Consider the following 17,316-nt stretch of genomic DNA (forward strand, 5'->3'; position numbering starts at 1 on the left):
TCCTCTCTAACTGGGGTTCCTGGATATCAGGAAGCTCTGCCCAGCTTGCCCAGAGCCTCATGGAACACAAAACCTCCCACTCACTCCCCACCCGCCAAGAAAATCTGAAGAAATAATGTTCAGACCTTGTCTCCCGCAAGCCCAGACTAGTTGGCTCTGAGCCTCACTATTTCCTCTGGCCTGAATACCATCACCCCAGCAGCTGCTAACCCGTTTTATTGAGGGTGAGGGGATTAGCACCTCTGGCTAGCAGCGGCCTCCCTCCAAACCACACGGCCCAATCAGAGATCGAGGACGGTGCTTGGGGGTGGGGGGAGGGTACCTCAGAGCAGCAGGGGCTGGAAAGGGGTCCTTTTAAGGGTGAGGAGGAGATGTTGATTCTATGCCCACAAAGCGGCCAAGGGAAAGGCAGTGCTGTGACTGGCAAGTTCGGTCACAGGAGGTGTGAATGGGGAACCTCACCCCAGGCCAACAGATGAGCATCTAAGCCTCCGGGCACTCCTCTGGTGGAGGCCCGCTCATCTGGCCCACCAGCAGCCGTGTGCTGGGACCTTATCAGACACAGATCCCAGGGCACCCTCTCCAGAGGCTCTAACTCCGTAGGTCTGGGTCAAGCCCCAGGGTGTGTGTACGCGTGAGTGAGCGAGTCTGTGTGTGTGTGTGTTCACCAGAGTGTTCAGCCCCATTTAGGAAGCACAGATCTAAAGCAAAGTTCTCCCCAAGATGCTTCAAAAAAGAAAAAAAAATGTGAATTGCAAGAAAGAAATGAGCGATTAGAATAGCAGTTAGAATAAATGCATTCTAAGAACAAAGATGGCTTAAAAATAAAAGAAACCTGGCTCCTACCACTAGATCAGGAAGTCCCCCTAGCTAAGGAGTTTCTGTCTCGGTCACGTCCATGGCCACCCGCACCACACAGCTGGCCACAGGCATTAAGCTCGACCAGACTGGAAAAGGACCAAGCCATCTGGCTCTGCGAGCCCAGAAGAATGGGGCCATCACACGCTGCACGCGGCGTGCAGGTGGGACAAGAACGTCTACATTCAAGGCCGACACCTTTTGTCTCTGGTGAGCACTGACTTCAAGCAATCGCTCCGTCGTGATGCAGAAGTTACTCGAACGGTTAACACACAGAAGGCTCCTGCCATATTGCTATGAAGTAGATCTCACAAGGGTGTGAAAATTCTCCAGTAAAAGTGAGCAGATACCCGATATTTCAATATCATATAATATGATATTAGTATGTATATATCATATCATATTGGGACATCTAATTTCAAAGCAACCCTAACCTTTCACCAATAGAAATAAGTTACTTAGATTTTAAAAGAAGCTTTTTGCATTTGTTACGGTAGCAATGTTTCTTGTCGGTTTTTATGGTTCATTTTAACTTAGTATTAATATTATAAGAATATAGAGAAACCTTTATGCTGAGAGCAGAGATAAAGGCACAAATGCTTGACCTGACAATGTCGTTGTCACATTAACAAAGTACCTTGCTTACAAAAAGAAAAAAGAAAAAAAAACTTAAAAAAAAATTAAGAGACTCCGCTAAGATTTCTTGAGCACTGACATCGTGCTCAGCCCTTTAGAAGCCTCACCTTCCTGATTCCTCCTGGCAACCCTCTCTATCACCACGCCTGTTTTTACGGCAGAGACAACAGGCCCTGAGAGGTTAAGTGACTTGCCCAAGGTCACACAGCTAGTGCCTGGCAAAGCCAGGAATCGAAGAGTCTAATGCCGGATCCCCCATCCTAAGCCATCCCCCCTGACCGCTCTCCTAAAAAGTGAAACTCATTCGTTTGGGCTGAAAGGGGTAAGTGCAGCCTGCCAGTTACAATAAAACAAACGACTGTGAACTACTGATCTGGGCAGGAGGGCTGCCTCGGAAGCATTAGCACTGATGGTAGGCTGGTCCCTGATGAAGAGCAGAAGCGGCCAGCCTGGATTTACTCTTGGTTCAAACAGCCCGCACCGAGTGGCCGAGCGGAGCCAGGAATTCCTGGGCTCGTCATTCGTGTTGCCCAAATAAACAGCTCGCCCAAGGAATTACAGCTCCCCGGCCCAGGGAATTACATACCTGTGACAGGGTCCTTCTTCTGTTGTCCCCTGGACACACACCTGGAGAACCAGAGCCTGAAAGCACTGAGTCCCTGGGCAGCCATGACCGTGTCCCCACTCCCCAGGGTGCCAGACCTACATGGACATCGTCATCGTCCTGGACGGCTCCAACAGCATCTACCCCTGGGTGGAAGTTCAGCACTTCCTCATCAACATTCTGAAGAAGTTCTACATCGGCCCTGGGCAGATCCAGGTGAGTGTCTCTCTCCTCCTCTGGCCAGGGGTCCCCAAACCCAGGGAAGATGCTGGCCCGGGCCGTGGAAGAGCGTGTTTGCACGTGCTAACTAGGTCTAAGCGCAAGGACCAGGCCCAGGCCCTGCAGCCCAGGACGCCCATCTCTGCTGGGTGCATCCAGAGAAAGTTCGGGGGAGGCCCCACTTCACCAGTCAAGCCTGTCTTCTGGGATAGATGCCACCCTATTAAGAAAGACTTTTTCCTGGAGAGTGTAAGAAGGAAGGCAGGGAAGGTTGAGTGGATCCCTGCGGAGTGAGGCACAGGGGAGAATTAGACACACTGATCTTGAGAGAAGACTGAGCGGGAGAGGGAGGGAGGGCATAGTTGCCAGCATGTGTCCAAAACATCGCTGGGCTAAAGAGGGAGTAGATTTATTCCATATTGTTTTGGCCAGACAAGTGAGGACCGACATATAGGAGGCACAAGCTGGCACATTACAAGTAATCTAGGAAATTATTTTGTAACAATTAGAGCTGTTAAAAAGGGAGTGGGATTTCTCAAGAAGTAATGACTTGCCCAAGACGAGAAGATCATCTTTAGGGTACCGTGCATGAAAGTCTGGCCTTAAAACGGCACCAAATAAACTCGGGGCCCGTCCAACAGGAAGGTTTTATCCTTCTAGTCCTACTACAGGCCTTTAAGGATTTTTGTTTATTTTGAGGCTATTAGTATTGTCTCTATCTTACCCACCTTGGGGATAAAAGGTTCTCCTCCAAGTTTTCAGGAACCTTGGTCCCAGCCTTTGGTGAAAACTACCATGGCCCTCCAGTCATGCTGCTCCTAATATTTTAGGCTTCAATCCTACGCTCAAGCAAGAAACATAATCTGTTGGGCCTTTCTTTATTTTTATTATTTTTTTTTAAGAGAGAGAGAGCGCACAAGCTGGGAGGAGCAGGGGGGAGGGAGAGAGACTCCCAAGTAGACTCCATGCTCAGCCCGGACCCCGACATGGGGCTCGATCCCACCTCACAGCCTCCCCTCTGGAGAGGCACCTTCTCCCTGCCTCTCACCAAGCCACCCATTCATTCCCGGAGCTATGCAGAACTTTGCAGAATGGCTTCCCTTCCCAGCGCCTCTCCCTCGGGCAGGTCCCCCACCCTGCACCCTCCCGGAAGTCGCAGACGGAGAGATGACCCGAGGGAGCCTCACGCCAGCTTTCAGGGGGATGTTTTGTGGTCCTCTGCCCTCTCTCGCAGGTTGGCGTTGTCCAGTACGGAGAAGACGTGGTGCATGAATTTCACCTCAATGACTACAGGTCTGTACGAGATGTGGTGGAAGCTGCCAGCCACATTGAGCAGAGAGGAGGAACAGAGACGAGGACGGCATTTGGCATCGAATTTGCTCGGTAAAAAAAAAAAAAAAATCCTAATAAAATAGAAAGAATGATAATTTACTTGAATCTCAGCTAACTGGTCTAGTTCGACACTGCTGTGTAACAAACCTCCACAAAATTCCGTACCTTGAGACAATAATTTATTAATCCCTCCAGGTTCTGGGGTTGACTGGGCTCAGCTGGCCTGTTCTCTCTGGGGTGCTCTCCTATGGGTGTCATCCGGTGTGTCAGCTGGGGCTCTTGTCATCAGAGGGGTTGACTGGACTGGACATCCACAGTTGCACACTCACGTGGCTGGCAGTTGTCACGGGCTGTTGGCTGGAGCTCCGTGTGGGCTGGCAACCGGAGCACCACACGTGGCCATGTGGCTCGGTTTTCTCATGGGGTAGAGCCGGGCTCTGAGAGGGGGTGTCCCAAGAGAGCTTTCCAGGAGGCCCCCACAGGAACTCAGGGAGAGGTGGAAAAAAGACATTCCACCGGGCCAAGGGCAGAAGAGGGGGAAGGTCGAGGAATGTTTCTATTTGGAGCCTTCTGACAATAGAATGGGGTTCCTGTCTGAGGGTGTTGGATCCAGACTGTGAGGATGATAATGTCATAGCTACCCTGAGTGGCCACTGAGGCTCTTAGGCTCGAGAGTGTTTTCATCGGATATGCATACGAAGGTGAATCTGGTAGTCACGTATGCCTTAGGCCACGGGGACAATGACGTGATTCCGCCTTAGTTCACCCAACACTTCTTATTTAGGGGAGCAAGCAGGACAGGGGGATGACCAGGCCAGATTATGATGGGTTGGTGGGCCATTGTCAGGACCCAAGAGAAATGGGAGCCAGTGCAGATTTTGATCAGAAAGGAGACGTGGTATGGTCCACTTGTCCATAGACCATTCTGGCTTCCAGAATGTGAGTCGTGAATATCAAACTCACTGCTCTCAAGGAACTTACGACCTGATTTCCAAAGGAACAAATCCAAGGCTTTTTACGTAATAGAACGTCACAATTTTAAATCTGATGATTCGTGTCGATATTCACCCCACTGCAAATTCATACAGATACTCACACAATTCCACTACATGGAAATATGAACACGAACGTTCTTGGCTTCATATAGAATAAAACCTGTTTCTCCCCTGCCATACTTTTTTTGCATGGAGTTTTGTGCCTGGACCTGACCCTTCAATGAGATGATGGAAACATCTAGAATCTCCTTTTGAGGGACTAGCAGAGTTCCCACTCCACCGGGTCAGGCTGATGCTCAAAACTTGCTGTAGTCACATCAAGTGTGCTTCTGGCCTCCTTCAGTTCCCGGCTCATATTAAAATTTGATGTTGTTGTTGTTTTTAAGTCCATCCATCCACACTATCACAGAGCTGAGAGAAGAGCAGATGGCCTGTTTCTCTTAACGGGGAGCTTGAAGATGCTCTGAGCTAGCTTCTTCCAGGCTTTGTGAATCCCTCAACATCTAAATCACGCATATGATTTAGAGATTTAACCTAGCACTGTGGAGCTTAAATCTATGGGTCAGACCCAAGAGGCGTCACCAGAGTCTAAGGGAAACATTTATTTTCAGATCCTTACTGGAAAATTCTACCTGCTGGACCAGACTTTGGGTCCAGACCATGTCATTCCTGCTCAGAACCTCACAGTCTAAAGGAGGGTTGGCCACAGAGGCACCGAGAGCCAGTGATGGTTCCAGAGCCAGTTTCCCTGCTTCTGAAGTGGGCTGCCAGCTCGAAGAGTCTCTCCGCAGCATCTCAGGCCAGCGGGCCAGGCCCCCGGTCCTGGCTGGATGGCCCAACAGGCAGGCCAAACACCTGCTCCAGGCACTGAAAACAAAATAAAAAGCAAGAAAAAGGAGTATTTGTCATGGAATTCGATATTTAATAGTTCCCAAAATAGAATCAAAATAGTCCTCGTGAGAAAAGTCAGAACTTCGTTCAGGCTTCATTCCGTGTATTTCAAGGATTAGTGTTGTTTGGGTGTTGAGTTACGCTGGCCCGTCGCCCTTCCAGTATGTAGGGAAGTGGTTCTCGGCATCGGTACTCCTTAGAACTTTGGGAAAATACTGATGCCCAGGCCATGCCCCAGAGCTTCTGATTACATGCCCAGGTGCGGCCTGGACATCGGCAGTTTTTTTAAACTCCCCAGGTGATTCTAATGTACAGCTGGGTTTTTGAACCACTAACTTGAGTGTCTAAAGGTCTCCATCTGACCTTGAACTTTCCTTCCAAACCCACCCTGCCCCCTTTGCTTGCCCGAACAGCATGGTCGGGATGCTAAAGGGATTCTTTAAAGTCATTTTGTAAAGACAAGCAAGGGCGTCTGGGTGGTGCAATCGGTTAAGCATCCGACCCTTGGCGTTGGCTCAGGTTGTGAATCTCAGGGTCTTGAGATCAAGCGTCAGGCTCTACGCTCAGCATGGAGTCGGCTTGAGATCCTTTCTCCCTCTCCCTGTACCCCTCCCACTTGTGTGCTCTCGCTCTAATAAATAAACAGAAAAAAAAAAAAAAGGACAAGCAGATATATGACCCATCTGAGCAGCTAGTGAGCCATTAGTGTGGACATCTCAACCCCGTAGTGAGTAGTGTGGGCATCTCAACCCAGCTTCTTCGTTGGTTCGAGATCCCAGCCCTATCGGGTTGCTGCCCTGGGGAGGTGAGTGGGCTCGGCCCTCGGCCCTGTGGCTACCCCCCTGGAGGAGCCCTGGGGGCTGCCCCATCCCTACATCCATCTTATGACCCTCCCCCTGTGCTCCGCTTTCAGCTCAGAGGCTTTCCAGAAAGGCGGAAGGAAAGGGGCCAAGAAGGTGATGGTTGTCATCACAGACGGAGAATCCCATGACAGCCCAGACCTGGAGAAGGTGATCCAGCAAAGCGAGAGAGACAACGTGACCAGATACGCTGTGGCCGTGAGTCCTGCCCCGCGTGTCCTACCCTGCATACCCCTAGAGGCTTAGCGGTCAAACCTCTGGGGAATCCCAGGGGCATTTTCTGGGTAGTAAACAAGCTTTGATGGGCCTCTGCTTATTTCATCCTCTCCTAAAGAGCATCTGGGGAATTTTCCTTCAGTGCTGTCCAGAGCTAGCCACGACAGTTGTGGGGGCTTGGGAGTTTTTTCTCCATGGCCAGGGAGGTTCTGAAACCTCAGAACTCTAGGAAACACCCCCAAGCCACCCGGCCTCCAGACCCCTATCTTAGACCAGGGGCCTTCTCTGGCCCCATAAGACAGCCTGTCTCAAACTGCAAATGGAAGCCCAAGTTCTGCTCCTGGCAGCCAAAACGGCGGCCCAGCCACTGGGGGGCAGGGGCTGTGGGCATGTGGGGAGGTCTGTGCTACGTCCTGGTTGGTCACCCTGCCCCTATTCCCTGGCAGGTCCTGGGCTACTACAACCGCAGGGGGATCAATCCAGAAGCTTTTCTGAACGAGATCAAATACATCGCCAGTGACCCTGATGACAAGCACTTCTTCAACGTGACCGACGAGGCGGCCCTGAAGGACATCGTCGATGCCCTGGGGGACAGGATCTTCAGCTTGGAAGGTGAGCGATACCTACCGAGAGGGGTCTACGCTCCCGGGCTCACATCAGGTGAACCCCACGGAGCGACATCCAGCCCCATAACACGAAATGCTTTAGCAGGAGCCATCCCTTCACGACAAACGCCGTGGTATTCCGTGCGGGGCCGGAGGCTGTGCACCTCACAGACAGCCCCCGACGGTGGCTTTGCTGACATTCTCCTCCTTTGACCACTGATGGTCCTGAAGCCTATAGGAGCCAAGGGACTTGCCAAAGCTTCCCCGGCTTGGAAAGGAGACGGAGTCTGAGCTGGTGTCGCCAGATTTAGCAAACACAAAATATGGTGTTTGTGGCCGACGCATACTAAGAAGTTATCCGCTGGTTGTCGGAAATTCCAGTTGAACTGGGCATCCTGTATTTTACCCGGCAACGCTAGTTTGGACGCAGCTGGGCCTGCCTCCGTAGCCTGAAATGCTTAATCCCCGAGTCCTGCTGCCTCCCGCTCTAACAGAAGCACTTCGCGCAGGGTTCCTTCTGATTGCCTCTCTCCTTACTATTTAAACTCCAGTTTTGTTTGCACGGCTCTCCTTTGCGCTGTGTATTGCTAGAGCCGGCCCTCCCCACCCTGGGCTGGGCCGCATGGGAGGGTCGTAAACAGAGACAGAAAGCAGCGTCCCAGAGCCTGAGCACATTGGAAAAGATGAGCTCCAGACACACGAGGAGACAAAAGCAGCCTTCATCCACAAGGACAGAGGAATAGGAAGTGTGAGCCTGAGTTTTGACACTCACACTAGGACTTAAATACCCAGATGAGGGTACTTCTTCTAGAAATGGGTGTGGAGAACATCAGCTCCAGGGCCCTGGGGGCGGGGGGCTGTTCAGCACACATGGGTTTCTTGTGCAAAGCTATGGTGGTGACAGGTCTCCCTCCCAAGGGTCGAGCCGACGTTTGGGAATCATCCAGAGGCATCTGGAACCAAAGCTGGTGAAAAATAGGGATGAGAAAAGTGAGGAAAGAAATGGAATTTCCACTTCTTGCCAAAAATGTAGACTATTTCTTTCCATGCACTTTTCTTGATCTTTCCCCTACTTGACAGTCTTATAGCACATATGCTCTGTCATATAACTCGTCCCAAACCCTTTCTAGAAGTGACGGGGCTACTAATAGTAAAGCCAGCGGCCACAGGAACTGCCTGGCACCTCCCTGTGCAGGCTGCCCGCCTCTGGGGCCACCCAGGCGGGCAGTGCTGCTGGACTCAGCCTCAGGGCCCCCTCTGCCCCCCCGAAAGGGGTTCCCAGGACACAGGTGCTGTGGGTGGAGATGCAGGTGTGTGTGGCGCTAAGTGATCAGGCGTGGAGCTGAGATCTGTCTGTCCCTCTGTTTTAGGCACCAACAAGAACGAAACATCCTTCGGGCTGGAGATGTCGCAGACGGGCTTCTCGTCTCACGTGGTGGAGGTGGGTCGGGGTTGGAATCGCCCTCCGGTGTACTTCCCAGCTCTCTGGGTGGTCACCCCGCCTTTCCTGGGCTCTCACTCCTCTTTGCTTCTCCGGATCTCTCTGCCTCTGTCTGCCGTGGCTGCAAGAAGAAAGTCGAGGTCTTCAACTTACAACAGGTTGTCTCGAGCCCTTTTCGGCAGGGAGTGGGCTACAAATAATGACACCCCCCCTTCCTGTGCAGGGTGCCGACAGGGGCATTTCCTCCAGGACCAAAGGTCCCAACCAGTCCGCCGAGCCTTGAGCAAAAATTGGGTCAATGTGGCGAAACCAGTCGCATGTGCTAATAGTACCCTGCGCCCCAGGCGGCCTGTGCGTGTGGGGGTGTGGCCCGGCGCGATGCGGGGAGCGTGTCCAGATGTGCCAGATGCGCTCCCTGTGCAGACTCGGCATCAGATGGCAGAGGTCCCAGGTGGGCGCGGTGTCACAAGCAGCATGCCGTGTCAGAGGCTCTGCGGCGCAGGCCCAGAGCGTCAGGCTGTCACTGGCCCTCCGCACACCTCACCGGGTTCTGATTGGCGAGATGCGCCTGGAACCTCACAGGATCGCCGCAGGGGCAGGGAGTCGGTGTCTGTGACAATGTTTTCTAAACTGTGGAGCCCCGCCTGGGAGCACCGCGTGGTGGGAGGACCGCAGAGCAGAAGTCTGTGTCAGTGGGCATGCTTTGAGCAGACAGGTGTCCTAGCTGTTCCCAGGCTGGCGCCACAGGAGTGTACTTCTGCCTCCTCGTTTGCCAGAGAATACCTATTGATCCTGCCTTAAACATCCCCTTCATTACCTCACCGATTCCCGTGAGGTGAGTCAGGCAGGATTCCTTGGTCCCAGTCTTCAGAGGAATAAACTGAGTCACACAAAGTCTGAGTGACCTGCTGAAGACATAAGCGAGAAAAACACTAGTCTTAGACTCTTCCTTCCCACTCCAAGCAGCTGCTCCCTTAAAGCTTATGGAATCTAAGGGGGTCTGAGTCAGAAATCCCAAATCGGGGGGCGGGGACATGTGCACAGCAGGCGGCAGGCGGAAGGGCGGAAACCTGACTCACACTCACGCTCCGCTGTTCCTAAGCTGCATCTGGACAGGCTCATGCCCTCCCGAACACAGCAAGATATAAATGGAGCTGCCTGTAGTAATAGATGTCCTGTTATATGCACCCAGCACTTAAAACCTTTCCAGGAAATTCCTGTGCCCCATTTCATGCTCAGCACAGCCCTGCTGGGTTGGCAGGCGGGAATAGTCCGTTTTAGGTGGTCAGATCTGCAAATCTTTTCTTCTCTGTGCTGGGCCTTGCGCTGGGTCCCTGCTGCAGGCTCCTGCTTCGAATACTACGGTCCATGTATGCCCAGGAATCAGGGAACCTGAAGAGAAGGGGAGGTTATGACGAGGTTCAAGTATTCAAGACACTGAGATGAGCCCTGAAAATGGCCCAGGCAGCTCAGTGTGTCAAGTGAGATGAGTCCTTGCAGGGTCCGCGGGCTCCCCAGCTGCGCAGGGAAGACAAGGAGCTCGGAGCCCGGCCTGTTATTTAGGTCAAGGTCATGCAGTGCCCTGTGCAGATTCTCCCACGTGTCCAGCTTGTATTCATTCCCGTGGTTGGAGAGATCCGGGTGCCTCTCCCCTCCTCTTCCCCACCCCCAGCTCTTCTAAAGCCCCTGAGTCTTGTGTTGAAGTAACAGGCGTCTGGAAGTTTTTATCTGATAGGACTCTTAAGGAGATGATGATTAAATTTAAACCTGAGATTCTTTTGTACTTAAAAAGAAAAAAAAAATCCTTCCAAAGCTGAAGGAATGGAGCAACGATGGTGGGCTGTCGGCACTGTGACTGGGCATTGGGTTGCTATTTTAGGGCAAAGAGGTTTCTCAGTGCCGGCCACTGATGCCATCATAATTGGCCACAGCTGTCCTGTCCCTGGGAGTCCAGCTCCACAGCTCTCAGGGTCGGTCAGATCTCTGTGGGGATGGAGAGCAGGTGGTCCAGCCTTTCAGCTTTCCCAGAACCCAGGAAGTCCATGTCCTGGGCTACCTACCGGGCTCCATCCTCCCCAAAAGTGTTTCCACAGACAGATTCAGACAGCTGCTTCCTGCAAATGTGTAAAGAGCCTTCAGCTGCCCCGGGCCTGTTTAGTTATGTCAGAAAGAAAGATCTCTAGTCCTAGGGGAAGAACCCCATAGAATATTCTCAAATAGCAGAGGAAGGGTCCAACAGCTCGTCACCTGGGCTGCTGTTTTCTACCTAGCAAGGAAACCAGCCTTCAAGTGCAAAAGGATAAAAGCCACAAGAGGAAAGAGACTCCAGTGCCCAGGGTAGGAGAGGACACCCCCAAATGTCACCTGGTCACTCAAAGAACCCAATGCCCCAGGCAACAGGAGCCACTGGGGAAACCCAGCTAGAGTCAACCCAGGGAACACTAGTCTTGATTTGCAAAAAGGGGAAAAAGATATTCTGGAAATTAACATCAAGAAGGCCAGCTGTGGATCTCTGGTTAAATTCTAAAACAGATTTTTAAGCCAATGGCTCCATTAGCATTTGGAAATGAATGCAAAGGTCACTAATAGCTGGAGTGGCTTCTATTAGTCCTGGCTGCCTGCTGAGGTGGTGAACTCCCTGTTGAGCTGGGTAATCAAGAAGAAGCTGCAGGAGTCTGCCAGAAAGCTTACAAAAGGGATCCATACCTCCCAAGGGGGCGTAGACTCTACGAGTCTATAATGCCCACAGGCCAGGAGGGGAAGCTATGGAGGAAGGCAGGGGCTATAAACAGTCATTGCCCATTGGTGGTGGACGGACGGAGCAGCGGTGCTCCTCTTCTCCGAGGGCTGAGCCGAGGAATTTCACATGGACCTCCTACCCCACGGTCCACACATCTCCCCAACCCCAAAAGTTTCCAGAAGGAAGCAGTTTTATTAGTGTGGGTCCTGTCTACACAAATACTTTGGTGACTCAGGTACCTGAGATGGGAAGAGGCTATTTTCCTTTCACCTACACATGATGACCCAGCAGGACCAGCCCTCTGTTATGTCTGGAACAGGCCAAGGGTGGGGAGCCTCCCACCTCCCACCTCCCACCTCCCCAAGCAGCTGTGCCCTTCCCACAGCGCCCCCTGCGGTTGTGGGCTGGAGAGTTAAGGCTGTAGGCTGTTGGCCATTATCGGAGGCTCTGAGCTGCTGAAGCCTTCAGGCTGTAATCTTTCCTAAGGGTTTTACATCTGAACGAGTTTGGCACCTTTGATTCAACCAAAACCGAAAGAAACTAATCCCTAATGATGATGTGAGGGTGGAAACTGTAAACTCTATGCCCCCATAGCCCTGAATGGTGGATTCTTCCATTTGCCAGCTGAGGTGTTGGGGTGTCCCCAGGAGCCACCCCGTGTGGCCAGCACATGGGAGCTTGCCATTCCAGATTGTCTACAGGTGACTCCTGGTGGCAGGAGTCATTGCCAGTTCACTGGGGGGGCATCTTGTGCCCTCCTTGCCACCATGGCTCCCGGTTTCCAGCACGGTGAAAGGCTTCTCTCCACAGAAAGACTGAGGGCCTGTTTCTGGGTGTCTCCTGCACAACCCTGTCTACACCTCCTGGCACTTGTCCCTTCCTCAGGCTCCACTTCAGGCTTGTTAAAAATACATCATCTTATGACAGAATCCGAGCCCTTAGTAAAAGTATAATCCATCCTCTCAACGATGTATTTGGCTTAGGAGGGGCTCTCGGCCCTTCTACCGTCACTCTGATGATAGGCACGCAGGCACTAGGGAGCCATGGAGGAGTCTGGGGAGGAAGACAGCACTCAGGGTCTTCTGGGTGGTCTCTGCATCAGCGCACTGAACCAGCAGCCCCCTCCCCCTGCCGGCACCGTCCTGCCTATCCAAAGCCAAGAAGACTTCACACTCTAGCCACCAGGCCAGGGAGTCCCAGCCTCAGCCCAACTGACTGTTTGGACCCCGATCATTCTCAGCTGTGGGACTGTCCTGTGTATTGTAGGCAGCAGCCCTAGCCACTACCCACCGATGCCATACCGACCCCAACACCACCACTCCCAACCCCTGCTCTGACACCCAAAACCGTTTCCTGGCATTGACAAATATTGCCCCCATTTGGGATCACTGCCCTAGACTACGCTGTTTCCAGGGCTGGGGACACAGACTGGCTGGAACACGGTTTGAGGAGATATGGTCACATGCCCAGGGAGCCTTCAGCTCAGCTGGGAAGGCAAGACTGCTACAGAGGCTGGGGCAGAAGGCAGCGAAGAGCTGAGCTAGCCGAATCTAATGGCAGCTGCTAGGCTCAAGTGAATACAGGTACAGGTTTCCTAGAGGGAGGGCACGGACTTGGCCTTGACCATGCCTGCATCCTCATTCCTGCACAGAGCCCCAGAAAAGTCCGTTTTTGCCAAGGGTCCACGGGCAAGGCCACCTGGGCACACCCTGGCAATATCTGGCGGGAGCTCGGGTGGCCCCAGGGGAAAGGAGGCCATAAATCAGGGAGCATGAGACGAGGCTCTTCCCTGGAATGCCCTGCTATTCGTGTTCGAGCTGGGTCTGTCTGCCTGGCTTCCTCTGTCAAAGCTTTGGTCCTTTGGGGGCTCTGCCCTTCCGGATTTTTTCCAAATTCAAAGTGTCGAGGCCCCCCGAGCTGGGGAAAGGTAGTGCCATAGCGAGGCTGCTCTGGTGGTCTTCACTTGCTCTTCCGGCCAGCCCTCAGCCACTGTCCTTGGCGAGGCTCTCCCTGGCAACAGACCCCTCTCAGAAAAGGGCCACCAGCTGGGAGCACAAGCTGCAGTGCCTGCTAGAGTAAAATGACATAAGGCAAGAGCCCGTGAGCCATCAGCTGGCCCCGCACCGCCAGATCCAGGAATCCCAGGGGAATCGCCAAGCCCCACTGGTCGGCGTCGGGTCCTCCCCAGCGGAATCCCAGGCATGCCAGTTGATCCAGTCCTCCTCAATACATCGTGGAGGCCTCCAGTCATCTGCAAAGCCAAAAACTCATCTTCCAAGGCCTCTCCATGAAGGAAGAAGCCTGGTCCTGCAGTAGCAAACTCGGACTCAGCCGGAAGAGAGGGGGAGGAGAGAGAGAGGCGAGGCCCACGCATCCCACTCCTCTTAGAGGGTGCTCCGATGGAAACCAGAAGCAGAGTCCAGGGGCTACCCCTGGGTGTTTTCTCCCCTGCCCAACCCACCTCCCTGCTCTAAGTCCTAGCCCTGCCCCAACTTGCTGTGCAGCCTCAGGCAAGTCCCTTTCCCTCTCTGAAGCTCGGATGCCATCTGTCAAGTGCAGATAATGAACATCTGTCCCGCCGGCCTCTCACAAGTAATTGGCTGGATGAGAAAGTACTCTGCAAAGACGGAGCACGGCCCAAGTTCAAGGAGCGCTGGCGGTGACCGTGGGCAGTGCATCTTTGAGGGCCCGGCCCCGATCCCGGCCCGGCAGATGTCAGGCACTCCCAAGCTGAGGCTCACACAGCGTAGGAGGATAGAGCTAATTAGAAAGTGCGACATTAAACACAACCAAGCGTATCAGACTCTCCAGAGACCAGCTTACTTACAGTCGTAAAAACATTCTGTCTGAACAGTCAGTTCCACTTCCAGAGTATTCTGACTCTTTAAACCTTCTCTAAGATCAGCTTCAGTCTTTAAAGTGCCCCCTGGGAAATGAGAAATGGAAGGTCAGCTTCGGGTTCACGGTCCTGCCCCCTCCACTGCCACCAGTGACACTAGGGCCTGGTGACCCTGCCTGCATGTTCACTCATGGCCCTGATTGTCCCAAGGCCAGAATCATACTTTTCCATTGGCACCATCGCTTTGGAGGGTGAGGGGAGATGGAGTGGGGGGGGGACCTCAAATCCTGCCAACCAGCCAGGATCAGGGAGGCTCAGTGCAGGGAAGACGTGACTTCTCCAGCGAGTGTTCTCCCAGCCCAAAGCTGGGGTACCACCTGCCCAGCCGGAATCGCCAAGGTCACCCAGGAAGGTGGCCCTCCCTGCTTCCACCACCTCCTCAGGCCTTCATCGTCCCTACTCGCTACTCTCCCTCTTCTAAGTGCTTGCTGTTTTTCTTCCTGTGCCCACTGGCTCTGTGGGTTGTTGAAGGAGGCGGGGTGGTGATGGCGAGGGTGCAGAGGCAGCCCAGAGAGGGAGGGGACCCAGTCCTCGGGGACGAACCTGGAGTCAGGAACGGGGAGCCGGCCCCTCGGGGAGCCAGAGCCCCGTCTTCCTGTGCAAACACTGCAGCACCCACTTACCCTGCAACTAAAGACAAGCGTCCTTCCTCAGAGCTTGGGCTGTCGAGGATGTGGCCCTGGCTTATCCATGCAGCCTCATCAGAGTCACTCTGGCCTCTCACTCCACGCTCCAGCCCGTCAAACAGCTTTCAGCTCCTTAAAACCAAAGCCTTGAGACTCTCTCCAGCCTCAGGGCCTTTGCACACTTGTCCCCTCCCCATCCAGGTGTGCAGGTGAGCATCGCGTATTCAAAAGGCTTTTCCTGACCCTCATTTCAATGTAGCCTAAACCTCCCTGTGCTACTTACCTAGCATTTATCGCACTTTGCAACACTCGGAGCTTTGCCAGGGCAGAGACAATATCCCAGCACCAAGCAAGTGGCAGGGACAAAGCAGACACTCGGTGAATTTTTACTGAAGAAATGAAGAAGTAAGATTTACATACAGGGAAGCAACTCAGACACCACAAAGGAATGTGGAGGGAGGCCAAGTGCAGGGGCACGGCTTCAAGGAGTGAAGGAAGGAAGGGAGAGTGACGGGAGATTTCCTACAGGGGGGTGGAAGCCCAAAGAGGAACAGAGGCTGAGTCCTAGAGGTGGAGTCTATTTCTAGAACATTCCTTTGCTTGACCCATTTTGTGCTAAGGATGGGGTGGAAGGCCCTTGGCTCATTCAAAAGTCATGAATCCTGGCTGGAAGTTGTTAAATAATGAGCACAGGAGAAGGTGCCCGAGTGGCTGGCAGGTGTTTCATCGTGCAGAACCTGGTTGCGGCTTCCCAGTGAGGGGCCCCCAGGGGACACGAGCTGATGTGTGTCCCGTCCTCAATGTCAGGACGGGATTCTGTTGGGAGCCGTTGGCGCCTACGACTGGAACGGAGCTGTGCTGAAGGAGACCAGCAGCGGGAAGGTCGTTCCTCTCCGAGAGTCCTACCTGAAGGAATTCCCCGAGGAGCTCAAGAACCATGGCGCGTATCTAGGTAAGAGCCCGAGCTGAGTGTGGCTGGTGGGCGGCAGGCGAGGAGGGACCCAGCGGAACTGCCCCCACACGAGACCAGGGGCCTGTGTGTGAATATTCAGTGACTATCCAGGCACAGGTCCGGGGCCATTGCCTCTTCAGCCTGGCCCATGCCAGGCCCAAGGCAGGTTCTCGATAAACAGGTAGAATAAGTGACAAGCCACGCACCCCTCCCTGAAATTCAGCGGATGCTTCTAGATGCCAGGTCAGCTGTTGATGTGTCTTCAAAGCTTGCTGCCTTGACTGGGGTCTGAGCACGCTGAACTACCCCCCAAGGCATAGTGCGAGTATTAATGTCCACGATCAAAGCAGAAGTCACTTCCCATCAAGCACTCCAGAAGCAGACATTAAAAAGAACCACAGATTGTTGGCCCCATGGTGCTAGGTCCCACTGAACCCAGTCACCTCCTGTTCTGTAAGAACCGTGGGCCTGGCCCTCCACGCCAAGGCTGCCAGGGATGATTCCTTTCTGAAAGAGCTGAGCCAGAGCGAAGGACAGCAGGGGATGAAGGGCCAGGGCTCCCATTGTCTCTGAGCCAAGTCGGCCATCTTTGAGGTCACCCATCTTTAATGCCTCCTCAGACCCCACTCCTCCATGAGCCTGGGCCACCCAGAATTGGCGTATCTGTCCACATGTCCGTCCTCTCCCTGATGCCCCATGTCATTCCTGCCTTTGTCCCTCAGCTCTTCAGCCACCCACCTTACCTCTGACACTGCCCATGCAGTAGTCACGCCATTTCCCATCCCCGACTCTGGGGCCCTGAGCTAACCACGGACAGAATGCTGGAATCACGACTTGCCTGGGAAATACAGAGGTGTCGGTCCCTAGAAGTCCTCCAACACCACCTGGCGCCAGGGCCTAGGCTCCATTTCATTCAACAGGCATTAAACCTGAACTGTGCCCAGCACCCCAATGGCCGGTGCCCTCCAAGGGTCCTGGTAAGCAGGACCCCGTCTCTGCCTTCCGGCCGCCTCTCAGCCAGGGGGGCAGAGACAGGTGCAAAGATACAAATTATAACGCAAGGGGGACCAGAGTGCGGATCCAAGCACAGAAAGGGAGCGATTGGAGCCCCTGCCTTGGCAAACGCCCAAACACTAGAAGAGATGTCAGAAGGACGAAGGCTAGCACCCATTTAACGCAGATCAGTCGTGATGGCTGGCGCTTCTGCCGTGTGCTCTGCACTGAGCTGGAAGTGGGTACCCCAAGTAAGGGATGTGGCGCAGTTGCCGTGAAGCCTTAAATATCAGGGAGATAGCATCAGCGCCCAGGGCCCAGGTGAGTGGGATGAACACGGTGGGTGGGCGTGATCCAGCAGCCAGCACACTCCGGCCCCACTGTGCAAGTGCTGGGGCCTAAACCAGCTCTGAGGCTGGAAGACACCGAATAAACCAAAAAGGTCCAAG

The 17,316-nt window shown here is 53.5% G+C and overlaps 1 protein-coding gene and 1 long non-coding RNA gene across 2 annotated transcripts in view; one reads left to right on the forward strand and one right to left on the reverse strand.

Moving 5' to 3' along the window:
- The window catches only part of ITGA11 (integrin subunit alpha 11), a 110,214-nt gene that overhangs the window by 61,243 nt on the left and 31,655 nt on the right, over positions 1 to 17,316 (forward strand). The window contains exons 6-11 of the mRNA XM_045810727.2: positions 2,187 to 2,314; positions 3,552 to 3,700; positions 6,449 to 6,593; positions 7,058 to 7,223; positions 8,587 to 8,657; positions 15,730 to 15,874. Coding sequence (XP_045666683.2) covers positions 2,187 to 2,314; positions 3,552 to 3,700; positions 6,449 to 6,593; positions 7,058 to 7,223; positions 8,587 to 8,657; positions 15,730 to 15,874 — 804 coding nt within the window. The remainder of the gene's footprint in view (positions 1 to 2,186; positions 2,315 to 3,551; positions 3,701 to 6,448; positions 6,594 to 7,057; positions 7,224 to 8,586; positions 8,658 to 15,729; positions 15,875 to 17,316) is intronic.
- On the reverse strand, positions 3,706 to 9,567 carry LOC148107595 (uncharacterized). The gene is made up of 2 exons (XR_015722147.1): positions 9,475 to 9,567; positions 3,706 to 8,778 (listed from the first exon to the last, which is right to left on the reverse strand). It is a non-coding gene; the product is annotated as an uncharacterized LOC148107595 (long non-coding RNA).

The sequence above is a fragment of the Ursus americanus genome, chromosome 28 (genome assembly GCF_024610735.1).
Source record: "Ursus americanus isolate L20-20 chromosome 28, mUrsAme1.1.p, whole genome shotgun sequence".
Lineage (NCBI taxonomy): Eukaryota > Metazoa > Chordata > Mammalia > Carnivora > Ursidae > Ursus > Ursus americanus.